At 41.4% G+C, this 21,791-nt stretch overlaps 1 protein-coding gene across 4 annotated transcripts in view; it reads left to right on the top strand.

Moving 5' to 3' along the window:
- Window positions 1-21,791, top strand: part of ptprub (protein tyrosine phosphatase receptor type Ub) — a 318,361-nt gene that overhangs the window by 119,090 nt on the left and 177,480 nt on the right. For all 4 annotated transcript variants that reach the window (XM_078932872.1, XM_078932871.1, XM_078932870.1 and 1 more), the window contains exon 3: window positions 19,374-19,645. In XM_078932872.1, coding sequence (XP_078788998.1) covers window positions 19,374-19,645 — 272 coding nt within the window. The remainder of the gene's footprint in view (window positions 1-19,373; window positions 19,646-21,791) is intronic.

The following is a 21,791-nucleotide window of genomic DNA, read 5'->3' as shown; positions in this document are numbered from 1 at the left end:
TAGCTTTACTAAAACAACATAAATGGTGAGCAATATTGGAGCAATCCAGCTGTGACAGATGCAGCTCAGACGAGGAAAACAAAGACCTTCATGGATGTTGTTGTCTACAAGTTGATGCATCAGAATGGAGCAGAGCAGGGAGCTTCCCCTCACACGTCCTATGTCACACCTACATTCTTTTTCAAACAATAGTTTTTCGTCTGCTTCTCAGTCAAAACAATTTAATAGAGAAATACTCAGAAATGCAATTTTGATCTAAATATATATATATATATATATATATATATATATATATATATATATATATATATATATATATATATATATATATATATATATATATATATATATATATATATATATATATATACCGTAAATTCCGGGTTATAAAGCGCACCCGCTTACAAGCCGCACCCACCTATTTTAACGTGCTTTAATATTTTTGTACATACACAAGCCGCATCAGTATACAAGCCGCTGCCTCGACAAAGCGCGTCCTGACTACCAGAGTGTAAATGGCTCATTACCACACTGTGGGCAGGTACTGGCCTTGTCTCAAACTCATGTATCTAATTACACCCACATCTGAAACAGCATGGACCTCTATTCTGTTCACAAGTTCCTCAGTTATGGGTTTTTTTATTTGATTTTTTAAAATTTTTTTTAACTTATTGACAAACTAGGTATCATACATAAAATTACTAACAGTAACCATATAATCAACATTACATCCCTCAGTTATGATGAGGAAATTTACATCCGCGATCCCCCATTTCCCATGAGTCTTAGGGGCTAAAGGCGGGGCCAACACCCGGCTCGCCACACTGTTGTTCGTGTTTAAGAATGAGCAAGGAGCAGCAGTGCATGGAGGGGTGAAAAGGAACAGCTCTCCTTCCACTTGTGTCGCGGCAGCATTATGGTACTAACGGGGCTGGTTAAAAAACATCAGTAAAATAGCGCGCGCCTCAGCGCGGCGCGTTCGTCAGAAGCTTCCTTTCACAACAAACACTTGTTGCTCCCCGGACGCCTCTGCGCTCCGCGCTCGCCAAGCGGGCTCCTTGTCTCCCCTTCCTATCCGAAAAGCTCACACGGCGGCTGTGAGCTTTTCAATGCAAAATTCCGCTCAGTCAGAAACCGTAAAAACGACCAAATGGATTTGTGTTTCCAGTCGTGTCCCGACAAAATAAAGGCTGATGTTATTCACACATATTTACGTGCAGCCAGCCGAGTCACTATGACTCAGAGGTAAATACACTTGTGAGCATGCGCTGTTCTCTCTGTCACGCAGCTGACCGGCATTTCCATTTACTGATGGGGGATTTTTCACGCTGCTTTTAACGATTGCTTTTAACTTGAAAGCTTTATCATATTGTAGCGGCGATCAAGTGCACGTTGGGTCTAATGGCACCAAAGGATTCTGGGATGCGGCCGGGCATGCGTGTTTCTTTTTGTTGAACCATGACTGAAGTGTCTAAGACCTGAAGTGAGGTCCATGCTGTTTGGCTGCTCAGAGGTGTGTTAAAAAAAATGACTTGTGCTTGGTGGTGGATGGCGCATACAAAACCATTCACCGAGCCCGAATGTTCGTACATGGCGGCCGCTAATCAAATCCTTAACTTAGCCGCGTCACAGAATAAGCCGCAGGGCTGTGAGCGCAGGAAAAAAGTAGCGGCTTGTAGTCCGGAAATTACGGTATATATATATATATATATATATATATATATATATATATATATATAGGTAAATGTGGCATTTTTCTCTCCATTATGAGAAAAATGCCACAGGAACATGTTAAAAACCTGATTTTCATCAGAGTGGGTCTTTAAGAAACTATAAATTGAGGATCAATCTTGATCTAGGATCTGAGGAAGGACCACCTTGTTACTGTAATGAATAGCTGGTTGGACAGCATCAGCCATGCCTCCAAAGCACACGTGTCAACTAAAGCTGAGTGATTTCTATGTTGAAGTATCACTGACAGAATGCTCTGTCCTTATTGTGATGTAGCCCGCAGCGTGGAGGCTCAGTTGGCAGTGATGAGAGCGTGCAGGACTGCAGAGAGTGATTTTACTGATTAGAACACTTGTAAGAACTGGAGAGGAAATAATCTCGCTGAAGTGTGGCATCTCTTCAATGGCTGCTTTCCAAAGCTTCTTTGTTGTTTGACTGGAAGAGATGAAGTACTTTGAAATAGTGTTCTTTACCAGTTACTTAAAAGTAACTTAAAATGAAGAAAATAGAGTTTTGGGTGTTTTTAACATTTTCTTGTTGCATTTTTCTCATAGTGGAGGATATGTGTAAAGAAAATTAAGATTACAATAGTTGAGCTGTGTAGTCTGCATTTCTTTCTTCAAATTGTAGTTAATCAGGAATAGATAGAAAAAAGTTGTTTGAAAAAGCTAGTTGTTACGTACAATTGGCTCTGCTCCATTCTGATGCATGTGCTTGTAAAGTAATAGATCCATGTACTTCTTTGTTTTCCTCGGGCGCGCTGGCATTTGGAATCTTCATTTTAAGCAAGCACCGCCCACCTGACTTCCTAGCCAATCGTGATCTGGAATGGGACAAACCCCCACACGCCACACAGAAGACAGGCTGTGGATGTGAAGCACTCTGGGGGGAAAAATGGCTCGCAGTGGATTGAACTACATCAATAAACTGTGAAGTAACACGACACAACTTATACTAAGTAACCATAACGACGTTGTAGTGGAGTAATAAGAATTAGTTAGATTACTCCTTTACTTAACTTGTTATGCCGTTAGTAACGCAGTTATACTTAAACAGTGTTACTCTCAACACTGACGGCTGGAGAGCTCTGATAGTGCTCACCATTGAATGTGAGTGGTAGGGTGGGGTTGTGAGGGGCTGTGAATGAGCAGGAGAGAGTGGAAACAATGGGATGATCGGTAATGAGGGCAGGCTTACTCCACGCCAACAGTCCCACTCACAATTTAGAGGAAAATTTCGGATAAACTACTGCCGCTCTGCAGAAACTATGTCCTAGAAAACAACACAGTTTTTCTAGTCGGCTAAATCTAAAAATGCTTTCACAATACATCAAAGGATAATTGGAGTGATACTTTATCGTTTTTTTCGTCAGCTATAATTTTTTTTTTGCTTTTTTTAGGTAAATAAAACCAGTTAGGAGTCCAATAAAGGAAACGTCTAACTTACGATCCTTCAGAACCCCCTCAGTGCAGTGTGCAGTGTCCGAGAGGCTTTCAAAAAGTCTACATCCTCCTGCTGCCCTTCTTTCTTTCATAATTTGGTTCTCTTGGGTAAATCTGGCTGTTGATCCTAAACTGCCTGAAGGGCGATTCAAAAGGTCACTGCCAGCTGCCTTTTTCTTTGGGAGGAGGACAACAACACTTGCTGACGTGGCCTTATCTCCCCCAAATGCTAGGAGGCTCTGGCTGCTTTGACAAAAGCACGGGTTTTATTTATTTCCTGCCTGATCGTCAGGCGACCCTGCTAATTTCTGTCCCGTACGCAGCGAATCCCCAGACGTGCATGTAATGGTCCGCTGGCCGCCTACTTGAGGCGATAAAAAAGCGTGGAGAGAGAGCAGTCACGGCTCTGGCTTTGAAGGAGAGGACGAGATAAAGTAAAGCAGAGGGAGATGATGAGTTGTTAATGGGGTAGACAAAGGAAACACTTTGGGAAAAGGTTAGGAGAGCCTCTTGGCATCGACTGACTCAATCCTTTCTCTTCTGTCACCTTTGAGCAGGTTTTCTGCAGTTTAAACAAGGGCCTGGGAGAACAGCAGAGCTGCAAAATGCTGAAATGCCAGATGAGTAAGAGTCCAAACAGGACAAACCGCCAGAGATGAACTATGATAGCAGATGAAGTGAATATTGTTCCATTCATTAACATTTAAAAAATGAATGATTGAGGAGACGTTATCAGAAGCTGCTCTTTGATCGATGAAAGAACCACAGCCTTTTTAAAGAACACAGAATGTCTATACTCCTCACTGCTTTGAAAATGGAGGGAAAGAGAGGCTGCTTGATGGATGGGGGCGGCGATAATAAAAAATGATTTGAATGGAAAGAAGGATTCTGTCAGAGGTGGAGCTGTAACTGATGGAAATGAGGGAGGAGGTGGGCAGGTAGGTTGGGGGGGTTGGCTTTGCTCTTCAGGCGTTTGTGTCAGCCGAGTGAAATCACTGTCCTGCAGCAGAGCGGGGGGCTGACAGTCATGTTTCAGTGGCTCTGTGTGTGTATTAGTAAGATCTATTTGTTCAATTTCTATGATCTCACTTCAGAAAAACGTGCAAATCACAAGTTATTTTTGTTCAGTTTTATGTAATCATCTGTAACATGAAATATTGGGCATATTAAGCCCCTCCCATGAGTAAAATGTATCCGATCACAGATAAAGAACTGAGGCCTGGTGTTTAAGGTTTGCTTTGTTGTGCATCCTTTTATCCACATTATGTGGAATGTTCTCTCTTTTTAAGAAGTATCACATATGTGTTTCTTACTTAAATAGCAGAATGCCAGCTCCCGTACCTGAATTGGAAAGCAGGAAGCTCCAAATGTTGTAGCTCCTTAAAAGAACGCTGGAGCCAGTGTTTCCATTTTCCACAGATTTCAAATAATTTCAAAACTTTTGGAAAAAGTTTGATCTTCTCTGATCACTCTATTTATATTGTGAGTTTAAAGCACACATTTTATGCTGTACAACAATGTTTATAAGTTACAGAGAAGGGAATTTCCTTAGAAATCAAGTCAATATCTACTATTTTTATTGGATCTGTGTATTTCTGTCTGCATTTATGTCAAAAAAAGAAGCACAATTTACTTATAATTTAAAAGTAACAACAACACAAATATGAAACAGTCCAACATTTTCAAAAAGGTGAAATAGAACTTTGTGGGTCCAACTAGGTTTTGATTAGCGAAAAGGACCAAATGAGTCTTTTAATATCAATTATTGTAGAACTCTGGATTGGGTGAATTAAACTCCAACCTATGTGCTCAAAATCAAAGAGATGGCATCAGAAATAGTAGCATTTTATCCGTTCTGGTTATTGGAGAGAAAAACAGTAAAAGTCATATTATTTGCTATCTGATGAAACTGCAGTCATCACCTCCTGGAAACTGGAGCAACCTAATTGAACAGAAAAAAGGGTCTATATCCAAAGAAGTCTTATTCCTGTGAAAAGCAGGATGGAAAAGACTCAGCTCGATAAAGCCATCAAGAAGGTGGAGACGTGCACGTCTGGCTTTGTGTGTGGGGTTGTCTTTGTGTGTGTCAGAACGTAACTGCTGGGGATCAATATGAAAAGATCTTGTTTTTCGAGTTGAGCTGTGAGGCCTGGAACACTGTGTGAACAGAGCGGCTGGCAGTCAGGAAGAATCCTTTCAATGGACGTCTTAAAGACATAAATTAAAACAACAAGTGAATAGATCTTGAATCAAGAAATACTCAGAAATGCAATTTGAAGCTTAATTTTCTTTATGTATGTCCTCCATCATGAGAAAATGCTACAAGAACATGTTAAACACACCAAAAACACAATTTTCATTGATGTTTGTCTTTAATCAATATATTTATTATAAAAATGTTTTTCAACAGATTCAGTTTATGAATCAACGTTGTAATAATTGGCAACAAATCACAAGCTTCACGTGGATTTCTCAGTAAACTCAGAGGGGGAACTTCACCAGTCAGAAGGATGGACATAGATTTTAAAACAATGCTTTAAAAAAACAAGCAAAAAAATCCTGTACCTTAAATATTTTAGAGGTTATAAAAAATTCCATTTCTGATCAGAGATGCAGACATTTTTAATGAAAGGGGACACTCAGTGCTTTCCATCTGGATTTTCTCTGTGTAAGGTCAGCTTCAGCCTCCCAGTAGGAACACTGTCATTGTGTGTCATTGCTGTAAGTCGATTAAGTCTGTGTGATGTCTTATTATTGCTTTGTCCCCATATGAGATCTTCCATTAGCAAGGAAACATTTCTATCCTCTCCACGGGTTTCCTTTTATCAAAGCCTCCATCGATGCTGTTTACATGCCTCTGAGCTGCGTCCAATTAGACGGCGGGTCAGACAGGCACTCAGAAAAGAGGAAAGAGACAAAGAATCAAAGAAAAACTTTACTTGTTCTTTACTTGTATGCTTTAATGGCTGAAAAAGTGTCTGGAACGGTAGACAAGAGCTGGTTTTCAGTCAGGTGAATGATAACACTGATGTGCCTTCCAGAGCTCCTCTGCTCCTGCGCTTTGGCTATTTATTCTTTTACTAACTGCAGTGTTGTTGGAGATGTGGAGGACAGCAGCTAACAAAGGGACAGTCGGGGGTCAACCGCCCGACATCGAGGATTCTGCATGGCTTCTGAAGGAGGAGAGAAGAGTGAAAGGAGGAGCATTGATGAGAGCGGGGCTAACAGCAGCAAACAGCATCAAAGAGGCGTTCTAAGCCCTAACACAGCCTCTGATGCCAGTATCGACAGACCTTTGGTCCATCGTGTTCTCTGTGTACTTGAGATTACTTGGACTCTGGCCTTGGATGTCAGAAGAATAAGGCTTTTGCTGAGTGGCTCCTATGGCCAGAAGCTTGAGCAAATGGAAATAAGGGAAGATAAGAATGCTTAAGCATTACTTTAACGTAGCAGCTGCTTTGTTCTCATGATATGTAAATACCAGGGCATGTGATGCACAATCCAGAATGTGTTGAACAGGCACTTCGAACATGCTTTTAGCATACACTATTCACACTGCACTGTAGCTCCCCGATCTTAGCGCATGTATTCCCAGTTGAAAGAGGCTTGGTGGGAAATTTCAAAGCGGTGCAAATCTTGCTCCTTTTCTTTCTCAGCTCTATTCTAACATATGAAAGACTTGGTGTCATATAATTCTGGCCAGGCACAAACTGAATTATTAATTTCTTCCTCATGATCAATTTTCAAATGTTTTGCACTACCATATTTAGAAAAGGATGCCATATATACGTCACTTCCAAATCCGAGTCCTGGATTTGTCAAAGTTTAACTGGTTTAAATTTGAATGCATGCTCAATGGGTGCTTGTTCTGAGTCAGAAAACTGACTCAAAAACCTGCATAGCAACGTGTGGAAGCCCGAAATGCGCATATATACATGCATTTACATAGAATTATCAGCAGGAGGGGTCACTTGAAAGCACGTTTCTGAGCCCAGAATGTAGCATCACACACTATACCAGCTAAACTACACAAGAGTTCCCCGTCTTCTGTCAATTTCCAATGTGCTCCCTGATCCGGTCGATCAGTCCTGTGCCACCACGCCCTGCTCACATCGTCCTCATCTCCTTCCCGTGTCTGATAATGCCACCCCCATCCTGTGACCAGGTTGCAGTCCAGCAGCTCCTCAATATGAATGATGATGCTCTGGATCAGCTCTAATCTTGTTAAGGATGTTCTTTTGCCCTTGGGAGGAACAGCAATAGATAGATGGAAGTTTATCAGATTTGATGGTGCTTTGGAGTGTAATCCATGAAAGGTGTCTGGTGTTTGTGAGTGGGGGCCGGGGCTTTGCCACAGCATTAAGCAATGCAGGTTGATCTTATTTTCCGGTTGATAAGGATCAAAACAGGAAAAACAGCACAGATGGCTGCGAGAAACCAAATGTAGGAGGAGGATAATTAAAGAAATGTAATCTGTACATTTGAAAGATCCTGGTTGTGCCAATTAAATGGTTCATGTCTTTTTTAAAAGCACACACACACACACACGCGCGCACACACATACACACACACACACGACTTATCATCATTTCACTATTGATGAAGTTTTTTTCATATGCTGTAAACCTGACCATGAAAGCACAAGAAGAGGTTCTTTCAGATTCACTACAGCCTGATATTTTTTTCAAAATGTCATAGGTTTGTTCCTTAAATTTTCAGTCGACTTTCAATTTAGTGAGCTCCAGTTCATGTATATTTATAGTGAAATTATAGAAACCACAATGTAAGCGAAAATTGCTAGTGATAAGTTAAGAATTTTGGGCAAATTGTGTCCATTTGAAAGATTCCACAGCTATAAGATGTGAGGACATTTTCAAAGGTTCCTGAAGTTACTCATGTATGTCTATACCGGAACATCTGGAAATAAATGCAGGAAGCAGATCAAGAGGGTTTGGACGCATTCAGAGAAGCGACACTGACAATGTTGGTAAAAGGATGCTGAGGTTGGAGCTACCAGAAGAAGACCATAGAGGAGGTTCATGGATGTAGTGAAGGGCGGTTGGAGTGAGCGAGGTAGTTGCAGAGGAGAGAATTATACAGAAGTGGATGCTTCACTGTGGTGAGCCGTAAAGGGAAGAAAAAGAAGTCAACTTCCTGTCTGACGAGAGTTTAAAGGGGTGAGCAGAAGCTCACTAAATAAATAGTGGGATGCAATAAAATAAAATCAGCCCTCTGATTAAAGTGAAATACTAATATACTGAAGAACTTGGTGCAGGAAATGTGGTCGGGTCTCGAGTGGCAGGAAATGCTCAACAGGGGGCTCAAGGAAGGTTGGAAAAGCAGGTTGGTAACAGGAGGGAGGGATGTCTAATAGAGGGGCGGATGAAAAAGAAATGGGTCTGATAATCCAAAATGCCTTCCTGAGATCTGAGCCAAGTCCAAATACAGAGATCCAGGATGCAGAATCCAAGAAGAGTAGGAGAGGAAGATCTGGTGGGCAGAAAGGGCCAGAGGCGGACAGGGAAGATCCAGTTGACAGGTCTGGTTCCGTATCACAAAACCAGGCAGAGATTATCAAAGCTAGAGTTGATGTAGTGCAGTCAGACGATGGAGCAGACCAAGCTGCTTTAAAATGGAAGACACGGGTGAAAGTAACGCAATTCACTCTTTGAGGTAAAACTGAGGAAGTGGTGAATAAGAGTGCCACTGTGTCAAAATAAAAACTGCAACAGGAAGTAGTGCCAGAACCACAACAAATTTCATAAAACAAATCAAACAGACACTGTTGTCTCAGATGTGTTCAACCCAAAATCAATTGTTCTTAAATGAACTTAAACATTAAAACAACAACAACAACAACAACTGTGTGGAGACAAAAAGAAGAATCTGACATTCTGGACATGAGACTGTTCTGCACACTGATGCAAACACCTGTGTGACGCTGTATGCAGACAGGCAAAACAGAGCTCTTCAGTCAGGGGTTTGCCCATTGAGCAAGACCATTGGTGGTGCCACAAGGGATGTCCTGATCCAATCACGTGATCGGAAATCGGGCGCGATCATGTGATCCATGGCTCGGTTAAAATTGGATTTTGTCTCCGATCAGTATGGGTCATTTAATTTATTCTTATTATGATCAACGCTTTATATTTCAAGCTAATTATTCCAGGTAAATATTCTGCTAGGAGTCTGCATATCATGAACGGATCACAACATTTTACTTTGGCACTAGTTTGTGAAGGAGATTCACAAAACTGTTCAGCTAAGCAAGCGAGATATTCACAGATTTGGACTTTCGGGATCAATAACTCTTTTAGAAACATTTGAAACTGACAGCAAGTGTCTCTGTTGGCTTGTCTTAATGCAAACAACAGCCTACAAAGGCATTTGAACAGAAAAAAGATGATTGGAGTTGTGTTTCTTTTTTAATGAGAACGGTGTCATCCTGCTGCCGACAGACAGAGACGCTGCCGGAGAAGGAAATTCAATCCCTTAAGGCCCAATCCTTTGTTATTTCTTTTTGACAGTTAAGCACAGTTAAACACTGTGGTAATAAAACCCAAAATGGATGTCCATGCATGTGGAAAGGCCTGAGGAGGTTCAAATAAATAATCCCACATTGTCTAAAAAACAACCAAAACTAATCATTGGTTACATTGATGTGAGTTATTCCTTTATACTCGTCATCATATTTATGCCACAGCGGTGGTTTTAAAAGAAAATCATCATTTATTTAAAAAAACTTTTGAATCATATTTGATCAAAGATGTTGAATAGTTCTACAGTCACCAAAAATTCTCCACATGACTACTAACCTCCAGTTTTTACTAGTTGTCAGGAACTGGTGGTGGAGGACCCAAAATGCAGGAGACCCGGCTTGGTGACAGAAAAAGAACAAAACTATGGAGAGAAACAAAAAGGTGACAAAGTAGAATAGAGCAGATGACCTGACAAGGATGAACAGAAAACAAGACACTTAAATAGGCTGAGGGCAATTAACTGGACTGAAGACAGCTGTGGATCAGGAACATGAAACTGGGTTTTTTTTCCAGGGGGGGTATTCCAGGAAGCATGTTTAAACTACCCTGACCTTAAGCCTGAACTCTGGCTGAAATCCTCCTGAACTTGCTTACTCTGGGTATGTCGGTTCCAAAAGACCGGATATGAGTTAGAGTAATTACGCTCGACTTGGTAACCCTGGGTTGATGCACGTGCACAGCAAGTACATAAAGACATTCTCAATAGATTGCCGATTTCTGGAGTCACCATGGAAACGCGTGGACTAAAAAAGAGAGTGCTATACTTCAGTGAGACGGAGATTTGAATGACGGCGTATGAAGATTACGTCCATTAAAAAAGTTATACGGCTGCATCATCAGCAAAAGAAAGAGTTTCTGCTTGGAGAAAAAGAACAGTCAAAGTAAACGCACGATTTTCTGATCTTATTTCCATTGTGACGCATATATATATATATATGTAAATACTGTAAATGAAATACCTCAATTGGTAACAAGTAATTGAGTAAAATTTATTCAACCTAATTTCTTGTGTCTACCCAACTCAATAATTGTTTATACAACTCAAATTTACATATTAATCTAACTAAATGTCATATTACTCCAATTCAATTAAATAGTTTCCCATCTTAATTAATCGTAATTCTTGAACTCTCGTGTCTAACTTTGAGGCCGCAGATATTCTCATTGTTATAACATTAAAATGATCATTCAATGTGGATCTGCACTACGAAGTGAAAAAACCTGTGCTGAATAACCTCATCACCCTCTCCCTCCCTCTCACTCATGGTGCAGAAAGAATTAAACATTACAGGATAGAATAACTCAGCAAAACTCAATAAAACAGATAAACAACTAAACACATTTGGTCAAAAACCAACACTTAAACCCAAAGCCGTCCAGCCAGGCAAAGGGAATGATATCCCACAATTCCTTGCGGTGCCGATCTAACAGCAGCACCAAAGTTACACCTACTTAATTGAATTAATTTGAATGAAAGTAAAAAAACTGTCTGATAACTACGCGTTACTTTTTAAGTTGACTGAACTCAAAAATAATTTATCTTAACTGAAGCAAATAATTAAGTTAGATCAAAGTAAAAAAGTTTATGTTTCCAACATCCATACATGGTCTTATCCCCCTCTCATGGCGGAAAAAGTATTATCTGAGCTTTTTCATCCACTAAATCATCTTCAAATGGACACGTCATGCTGCTTCACCTCTCTGAAAACAAACTAACCTTCAACTAAACCTGCTCCAGACCAGGTTATGTTCAGAGCATGAGTTGCTATGGCAACTTGACATACCCTGAAACATACCTCCATTTCTGGAACCGAAATCTCAGGTTATCAACTTCCTTAGCCTCAAACTTACTGTGATAACTCACATAACCTACTTTCTGGAATACCCCCTGGTGTGACTGACAAAAGGAAACCAAAAACATTACCTAGAACAAAGAAACCAAACTACAGAATCCTTACGTAGATAATAGTTAAACCTTTTTTAGTAGGTGGTAGTTGCATTATTCTTACTTGATTTTTAAAGCTACATCACAGAAGTGCTATGTTCAAGTGTTAAACGATAAAGGAAGGTTAATAATTTAAAAACAGATAAAAAACTGGATCTGTTTAATAAATTTGTTCATTTTTTAAATTTGTTACTAAAGTATCAGATTGGTCCTCGGTATTGGCAGATACTCAAAAACGAATGACTTGGAATCGGATTGGGCCCAAAAAATACTTGGGACATTCCAGCTGCAACACAATGTTTTTGCTAAAATTGAGTATTTTCTTAGATATATTTTTAGTCTTCGCCTGGTTACAATATATCCCAAAGCTGTCCTATGCAGATGTAATTCTTTTCTGTAAAAAGTTCTTTTAATATTTTAGTTTTATTTAGTGAATAAATTAGTGCTGTGTGTCTCATTCTTTAACTATAAACTCTTAGAGCTACATAAAAACATTCAGTAAAGTCGACCCTGTGGTGTAAGGTGGTGTTAATGTTGGCCTTTTGTGTGAAATGGGTTTGTTGAAAATGTACAAGCACAAGAGAATGACTTCAGGGGACGAAAACAAATACATGCATGAAGGTTTTATACACTATTGCCACTTATGCTAACCTAACTTTCAGTTTGTATTAAAAAAAGCCTTTTTTTGCACTCTGGTTTTGTCTAGATAGAAAAACGCACAAGTTAATAATTAGATTTCTAGCATGTCAGTATTTAAAACCAGATCCTTAAAAGCTACAGAGGCAGCACCTTTTTCAGCCAATTTGTCCTTTTTGTCATGTTGGCTGCTTTGCACAGTTTTGAAGTGCTTTAAGGGAAGAAAATACAGCATATCACAGACTGAAATCTGAGTAAACAAGTGAAATGACCTCATGTGGGAGGACAGAATAATGGCAGTAATGTAATCTTAGCCTCTCTCATTGAGCATCATCTGAAGGAGGGGCTGCTGACACTCTGAAGGTGGCAGTTGGACACACAATCATGAGGTTAATGACCAGGGGGAGTACTTTTTCCAATAAATTCAAGGATTTCTTAAAGAGGTATCATTGTTTTGTATGTGAAAGGTGGCAGCAGAGACCATAACCTCTGTCTCTATTCAAGAAACTTCAGCTTTTCTCTGCATATGTCCTCCAGTGTCCCTATTTCCAAACAGAGCTAAATTAAATGGCCTTAGGCCTAAAATTAACCTGCCCAACCCAAAAGCACTCTGCCCTATAGTGTTCCAATCTTTGATCAATGTTTGACCCTGAAAACCTTTTATTTCTGGTCCTCTTATATTAGCCATCCATGGCTTTTTAGAGGAAGTTCACTGGTTTTACCTTGTGGTGTTTTTTTGTTTGTTTGTTTCCTTTCAAACTGGACCCTGCAGATGTGGTGTGCTCCTTTCGGCTCTGGTAAGACGGATAAGCAGAATGCGTAAAGTGGTGCAGCTGAAAATCTTTCCTGCTCGCATTCACAGGCGTGAATTTATGGGGACACTTGTATTTTATGTAAAACTAACATTTGGGAGTTAAACTGCTGATGCCAGTTTCTGCTGAAAACATTAATAACGGCTAAATTGCACAAACAAGTGGAGAAGTATTTGGATGGGGAAAAAATGCACCTTTATGTTGAATAAATACTCCAGAAATATTTTAAAAATCAAAAGTCTAAGGCTGTGTGCAAATGCCTTCAATGTGAGTTTTTTGGTTCCAACCACCGTGTCATTGTGCGACGCAGAAAAGGTGAACGGATGGACTCTACATGCCTGGTTCCCACCATGAAGCATGGAGGAGGAGGTGTGATGGTGTGGGGGTGCTTTGCCAGTGACACTGTTGGGGATTTGCACACTGCAGGGCTTAATGGTCAATTCCGTTTTTTTTGAAAAAAAATCAGATTTTTTTTTTGCAACGCCGTTCATGTGAACTTTTGTGATCTCCTGTGTGACCGTGAAATGACCCAGAAGTGACCCGCATGCGCAGAAGAGTACTTAACGGTGAACAACGTCACTGTTGTTTGCAGAAGTAGCTAACATTAACATGGATGTCAACAACAGTGTTGTCAACAGTGGAGCTCTTTTTGCATTATTACATTTATTTTCCCAAAGGAGCCAGCACAATTACAATCTTCTCTTTTTAAGAAAGCATTGGAGCCAGGATCGTCTGTACCCACTGTTGTGGAGTGGGGATGTGTATGTGCTGCGGCTGCGCATGTGTGTGTGTAAGAAAGAGAAGAGAGTGCGTGCAGCGGGGTAGGGAATGGGGGGGGGGGCAGTGGGGGTGCGCATTCATGTTGTGTGTTACGGAGGAAGGAGAATGGTAATATAAGAAGGTTTCCCCCAGTACGGAAACGTCTCTACTCAGGGTATGCAATGATTTGTTTTTAACTATCGATTCTGGAGCTCCTGCTGTTTTAATCCTTCTTGACCGTACCGCTGCTTTTGATACAGTGAATCATGATATTTTACTCTTACGATTAGAGCACTCTGTTGGTGTGAAAGGCTTTAGTCCTATTTATCCAATAGGAGTTTTTCTGTCCAACTGGGACCATTCTCATCCACAAAGGTCCCACTTGGACATGGGGTACCTCAAGGCTCAATTTTAGGCCCTATTTTATTTTCTTTATACCTGCTTCCACTGGGCTCCATCTTTGAAAAACATCATGTGTCTTATCACTGTTATGCGGATGATATCCAGATTTATCTACCCTTAAGTCCAGGGTGTAGAGAACCTACAAAGGTGTTTAGAGGAAGTTAAAGCCTGGATGAACCTAAACTTCCTCTGCTTAAAAGAAAGTAAAACTGAGGTCCTTCGGTTTGGGTATACGGACCTCCTGACAGAATGCAGCAGTGCCATTGGGTCATTAGACTCTAACCAGTCTTTTATTAGGAATCTTGGGGTCACTTTAGATTGTCGTTTTAAATTTGACAAACAAGTTAGTGCAGTGGTCCAGTCCAGCTTTTATCATCTTAGATTAATCCGTAAAGTGAAGCCATATCTCCCCCATGACACCCTGGAAAGGGTTGTTCATGCATTCATCTTTCCAGACTGGACTATTGTAACTCCCTTTATTCCGGGATCGACCAGTCTCTCCTCCGCTGTCTTCAGCTGGTCCAGAATTCAGCTGCTCGACTTCTAACGGGGACCAGACGGCGTGATCACGTCAGACCAATACTGCGCTCTCTGCACTGGCTGCCTGTTTCTTTTAGAAATGATTTTAAAATCTTACTCTTGGTTTTTAAATGTTTACATGGTCTGGCACCTCCTTATCTTTAGCAAAGGGTTTCACGAATGCAGGAGGTTAACTGAGAACCTCAAATTTTATGCAGCAAATAAGAGCCTGCATATCGGGCCATGCAGCTTTATGTGGAGATGATCAGGAGCGAGACACAGCCGGGCAGATGGAGCAGGGGTGAGTGCTTTTTAAACGGACTCCTGGAGCCTGAGGCTGTAAGGCAGCCAACTATTATTTTGTGCCAAGAAATCAGAAGAATCTCTGAATACCCCTCCTCTTCTTCGCATCAGCAAGGTCATCCAACACCTTGAGAGCTGTCGTCCTGGCACATGACTGCTCCAACTATCATAGCACCTCCAAAGAATAATCGTAGTTATAAACTTCTGCAAATAGAGAAACTTCTGAAACAAAATCAGACACAATCTGTCATAAAACGATACCAGTTTGTGTGTGGGAAAGTGGTGAGTTGTTTTTTACATTTGGCCCCTGGCGTCTTGTCAGTAGAGAAAGTTTTGTCCTCCTTATGCGTAGCTATTTGGTACTGAAAGCTCCACTTTAAGAAGTTCAGTGTGGTTTTGCCAGGGAAGCTTCTCAGTGTGGATGTGCAGACTGTGTGGAATTAAAAAAATTATTCCTTTGTCTAGCCAGTCACCATTTACATCTGAATGGAGAAGAAATGTCTCCAGGACACCTGGTGCCAAGGCTGTGAGTGATTTTGCTCCACTGTGCTCGTTTCAGAAAGACTTTGGTGCACAAAGACAACAGATTTTCTGATGTGGGCAGACAGTCCAAATGTTTCCGTGGTAATCACATTAACCAGAGGTTGGGCTGATGCTTGTAAAAGGGCAATGAGGTTATATTGTCCCTATTAGGGTAGGTTTATAGGAGGGGCGGTTGTGAATGGTGAAAGTTTGTGTCCTCATGCAGAGGTTTACTGATTCTTCCCCACCATCATCCACTTTACAAGCATTATTTGGACTGGCTCCATCCTAATTGATCCCCTTATTCATGCCTTCCTATCAGCCGAGCATAGACAACAGTGAGTCATCTAGTGATACTTTCACTTTTCTCCTCACTGGTTCATTTGGTTTCAAGTAGTTAAATGGGCCGCTAGGTGGCCTGATGGTTAGCACTCTCGCCTTACAGTGAGAAACAAAATGTATGACTAAAACTTCTGTTCCCTGAAGGGAACAGCACATGTACTATGGGATATCGCGCTCTCGTGTGTCTGGCTGAAGACACCTCTGTTCATGACTTCAGGCAGATGATGCACAATGACAGGCGTGCAGACCCACCCCTTTCTTGTAAAGCCCTGTCCTTGGCTTCTTCACTGAGTCACTGCTCAGCGGGGCAAAAGTGGGCTGTAGCTTTTTCCTCTCCTTCAGGAAACATAAGTAATAGTCAACACATTTCTTCGCTTTCAGTCGATTCACTCAGTACAACGCATACACTATGGGACATATATGCATGCTCTGCAAGCAGCTACCAGACAACAGCAGGTATTAGGATTTGTCAGGTCCTAATGTTGTGAGAAGGACATAATGAGCCACTGTGCAGGCTTTCACTTCCAAACGGTAGAACTGTATGAAAGCGTGAGGCGAAGACCAGCTCGCCGCAGCACAGATGCCGCTCACAGGGATCCCTGAAACAGGGCCCAGGACGTGGCCATGCCCCTGATTGAGTGGTCTTTCACACTGAGGCAAAGCCAGGCGTTTACAGCCGTAAGCTAAACGGTTAGCTTCAACAATCCAATGTAAAAGCCTCTGCTCAGATAAAACTCTGCCTTAGCGGGATTAGCAAATCCCACAAACTGCTGATGAGATAACCATGTGGTCCAAAGTGTGGCTGTACATGCAAACTAGATGCAGACAGCACGCGCTGTTTCACATGTAACAAAAATGTGGCTTGTAAGGGCGGGAACACCAGTAACCTGTCTAAACACTGCGCTAAAGTGTCCCATATTCTAGCTGAAAGGTGCGCAGCAGTTGTTTGAACAGGTGTGTATGCTAGCAGTACACATGTGGAACATGTGACTAAAGTGTTGCTTATCAAAGATTATGACTACCGGCAATTTAAAAGCAATGATCATATATTAACAGGCTGAACGTTTATATTGTGCCTTAATAATAATAAATGACCCAACATACAATGCTAAATACTTATATAGCGCTTTTCTACCTTCTTCAAGGCCCAAATCGCTTTACAGTCACAGAACCATTCACACAGTCACACACATATTCACACACTGTACTTTCACAATGTAAAACTAATTAAAATACAACATTGTGCATTTTTATTTCCACTGTTTTTGTTCTTTGCAGTGAAGAGGTTATTTGATATTGTTGGAATAATGTCTATAAGTTATCTCATATTTGTTTTTTTATGCATAAGTGTGTGTGTCCAACTCTGTTTCACCGGAAGGTGGAGGTGACACCCTTGGGAGAAAACGATTATCTTTGCGTTTTCCCAGAATCCTCCTGAGAACTTGTGTGTTAGCTGTGTCTAGAATGAATCGAAGGACGCTCTGTGTTAGTTATCCGTGAGAAAAGGCTTTGCAGGTCCAAAAATGATGTGGGAAGGCTGTGAAAAGACAGACATGTCGTAATCAATGTTTTCTGATAGTGCTGCAGCGCATATGTAAATTAGGGAATACCCAACAAACTTAATAAAAGGGGAAGCGACAGAATATGTGCCAGAGTGGAGAGAGATTTGCTGGGTATTATCTCTGTTCACTCTCCTCGTAAAACGTACTTTGGTCTGTTGTCTTTCTTTCCTTATGTAGTTATTCTGATGTTGGAGGTTGTTTTAACCCAACATATATATTCTGCATTTTGGTTCTGAACATTCACTAAATTCCCAAAAGTATTCGCTCACCTGCCAGGACTTGCATATAAACTGAAGCGCCATCCCAACAGTGGGGTACTTTGCAGTTTGGGGGCCCAGGCGAACAATAGGATGGGGCCCTCTGCAGTCATTTTAATTAATTGTTTTTAGTCTTTACCCATAGAGTAAAAAGTCAAATAACTTCCTTACCGTCCACTTTTGGACAACGTCAATGTCAAAAATCCAAATGATTTGATAAGACTGTATCCCTTGTGCTATCCTAGGCACTTTAACATTGGGAGTTGGGTCATCTAGACCCACTAGACAGTGCTCTGAACCTTTTTTCTTCAATGATTTGTGATCTTCACTGGTGTCCATGGATTACATGAAATCTTTCCACCTTTATCCACCTTTGTCATGGTAGGGAGAACACGTCAATGGAAGGGGGGGGGGGGGGGTCATCTGGACCCCATAGGATAGCCCAAGGGTTATTGTCAGATTTGAAGTGAAATACATGAACTATCTCATAGAAAGGGAGGACGGGAATAAAAATGTCTAGAATTTAAAAAAAAAAAAAAAAAGCTTTACATTATTAGCATACCCTGAGTAAACTAAAGGAACAATCAACCTGACTTTATCTACTTGATAAACATTTCCCATCATTCTTCGCAAACCTCTGTAAGACTGAAAAGCCGCTGTATTCAAGTCGTATTTCTAAATGAACACAGTGTTTTCCGTAATCAGTGTAAAATACTTCTATCTGCTGGTTTCATGCAGCCGTCCCTCTTCTCTAGAAAGAAATGTATTATAAATACCTGAATTGCAATATCAGGATACAGTGGCTAATTATTGCATCCGGCATCAAATAGTAAACTTAACAAAAAACAAAAAAAAGATAGAATGTTCTTCATTAAAGTTAAAGCTGCTTCAAGAAACTCTGGCATCACAGATAGCATTCTTCTTTCATGTGAACCAAGCTGCCACTCACTCCAAGCGTTTCTGGGACAGATTCATGTGCGACTTTCTTATTGCAGTTTTTGTGGTTGTAAATAAATTAGCTTGAGATATTTTTTAAAAAGCTACATTTTTGCCTTATTTTTTTTTATACAGATCAATTAAAAGATACTTCTGGGCTGTAAAACAAACCATTTATTTTCAATTTTAATTTAAGTTCAGAGGCAGAAGAAGCCACTTCAAAATGTTAAAAATGATTAAGTTTCAGTGCTGAGCTCTCAAGGCTTTTAAAGTTTTGAAGTTTTAAATGAATTACTTGAAATGTATTCGAACTACATATAAGATAATCTGAAAAATTAATTGGGTGAAAAAATGAAACAATTTGGACATCTCAAAATAAAATTCTGCCTGAGGAAACACTCTTTGATTTGGACTTCATTCAAAATAGCTACTACGTTTCTTTTTGTTAACTATTTTAAAACACAGTTTTTGTTCTTTTACAACCATTTTTATTAAGAAATGAGATTAAAAACTGGATATCTGTATCCAAATAAATATGCTTTGTGGTACAGCTGTTATCGGGTGCTGGCAAAACTTGAAAAGCTGTGATAGTGCTTGAAGTGTTGGAATCCTGAAGTCCTGGACAGCGCTTGTAACTGAGGTGACACTTTTTCCTGCTCTTTTCAGGGTCCTACATGTTGGTGAACTCTTCCCAGCATGCCGCAGGTCACCGGGCTCAGCTGTTGCTGCAGACTCTGAGTGAAAACGACACTCACTGTGTCCAGTTCAGCTACTTCCTGTACAGCCGCGATGGCCACAGTCCCGGGGCCCTCAGAGCATACGTGCGCGTCAACGGTGGTCCACTTGGCAATCCGGTGTGGAACATCTCTGGTTCTCATGGGAAACAGTGGCATCAGGTGGAGCTGGCTGTCAGCACCTTCTGGCCTAATGAATACCAGGTATGAACTTTTTGATCTTTGTCTCAAATGTGGTGAAACTGCTGTGTGTTTCTTCTCTTTGTGCGATGTCACTTGTCCTAGCATTGAGGATTGGTGACTGACAACGCATCATTGACCGGCATCTTGTAAAGCTGGGGGAAAAAGTATCAGAGTGAGACTCTAGTGATCACTTTCATTTTAGCCTCAAGGTGAATCTTCTGTTAATTACTTGCATTTGCAATTTAATTAGCACATTCCCTTGTGAATGTTAACGCTTGAGCTCCCTAACTAGACGTGACGAGGGAATGCCTGGCAGGGATATTACACTGAGGCTTGTGTTTCTAGCCGCCTCCGTTCATTTCCTCGGCATGCCATTACCTACTTAAAGAAGACAGACGCTGACTGGCATGCACCGTAGGTGTCTGATGTGCTGAGGGTTTGTAGACAGCACGGTCAGGTGAGCATGAGGGTTTATCCGTCTATTAATCCAATTTTGTCTCCCTGAAAACACTGCTGAGCTGTCAAAAAGCAATTAGGTTGAGTAGTGGGCATTTTATCAAGAACTGTCAATCCCCTTGACTTAATTAAATTCAATTCGGCCTCGCAAAATGTGACCTTCACTTTGTTAATATTAGTCCTTCGCACTGTACAACCTGGGGTTAGATGCATCTGGAGGCTTTTCAACCAACACCAAACAATAAGATGAAGCATTTTGTTAATAGAGATAAACAACAACATGCACGAGCAGCCCTCAAGGTTCAACAAAGAAAAACCTGCAATTCCAGTTTCCACAATCCTGAATAATAATTTTTCAGTATTATTATTAGATGCTTATTTCAATGTTTATTAAGCATTGGTTTGATGTTTAATCAAACTGACTGCACCAAGATTCCTAAATCCTGCAATTAATGATTTGTGTGTGAATACAAGCGCCCATATGCTACATACACACCGGCCATGTGATGTACATTCAAGAACGCGCTGAATGAGGCTGTGTTCACAGTTGGAAGAGGCTTACTGTGACATTTCCAAGTGATGCAAATCTTGCAAATTTAGCTCCAGGCTTTTTCTTTCATAGCTCTATTCCAGGAAATGAAAGACTTGGTGACATATAATTCTGGACGGTCACAAACCCCAAATATATATTTGTCCTCCATGATCATTTTTCAAGCGGTTGATACTTCCATGTTTAAAAAACACACTCTCTACATGTCACTACCAAATACGAGTCCATAATTGGTCAAAGGTCAGCTGCTTTAACTTTCAAAAGCCATGCGTTTTGTATGAAGAGGACGAAGACTTACTTAAAAACCTGCGGGGGTCGACGCCGCAGTCACAGCAGGAGTTAATGGGTTCACTTGGGTGGGTTTATTTCATTATTATTATTATTATTATTATTATATTAATTATTTTATTATTATTATTAATATTATTATTATTATTTTATTATTTATTTATTTTTTGGGGGGGGTCTGGGGGGGCAGTGTGCTAGTCCTTAGGGGGGCCAGGGTATGAATGGTGGGGCTGGACCCCCTGCCCCCCGTTCTGGCACCGGGACCCTTCCTTGCTGGCTGTCTCTCGGTGCCGCGAGGCTCTGGCCTCCAACTGCGGCTGGCTTGCCGTTTCTGGCTGCCCGGCCGCTCTGGGAGGGGGGGCGCCTACCGCGGCCGGCTGGGGGGCCGGTCGCTCGGGGGAGCCTTCTCCCCCGGTTGTGCCCATCCGCCCGCTCCTCCCCGCTCTCACCCAAACAAATATTGCACACAGGCACATAGGGCCCCGGGATCTGGATGGGAGGGGTATGCTGGCGGGGCTCACTGGGGATGCCCCTCTCTGGGTTCTCGTTGGCACCCGCCCTCCTCCCCGCTTTTTACTTGCATATTAGACACTCTGATTCATCTAGGGCCTTGTGGAGAGGGTCTGGTGGAGGGGGGCACGATGAAACATCCGTGCTCACCTTTCGCTGGCCCCCCCCCACAATTTTAACTTTCACTGTAGACACACACACTGCATGCTAGCAGCACACACACAGCAAATACACACCACTCACAGAGGGACTCCGGAGTGGGGGGCTTTGCGGCTTGGCAGCGGTGGAGCCCCCCACACTGGTGACCTCCTATTTTACCTGCAGCACACACACAGCACTCCCACACCTCCATACATGGGTGGG

This window comes from Oryzias latipes, chromosome 16 (assembly GCF_053564925.1).
Source record: "Oryzias latipes strain Hd-rR chromosome 16, Olatipes_Hd-rR_3.1".
In the NCBI taxonomy this organism is placed as follows: domain Eukaryota; kingdom Metazoa; phylum Chordata; class Actinopteri; order Beloniformes; family Adrianichthyidae; genus Oryzias; species Oryzias latipes.
The sequence above is the reverse complement of the archived record's forward strand: the minus strand, read 5'-3'. Positions and strand labels throughout refer to the sequence as shown.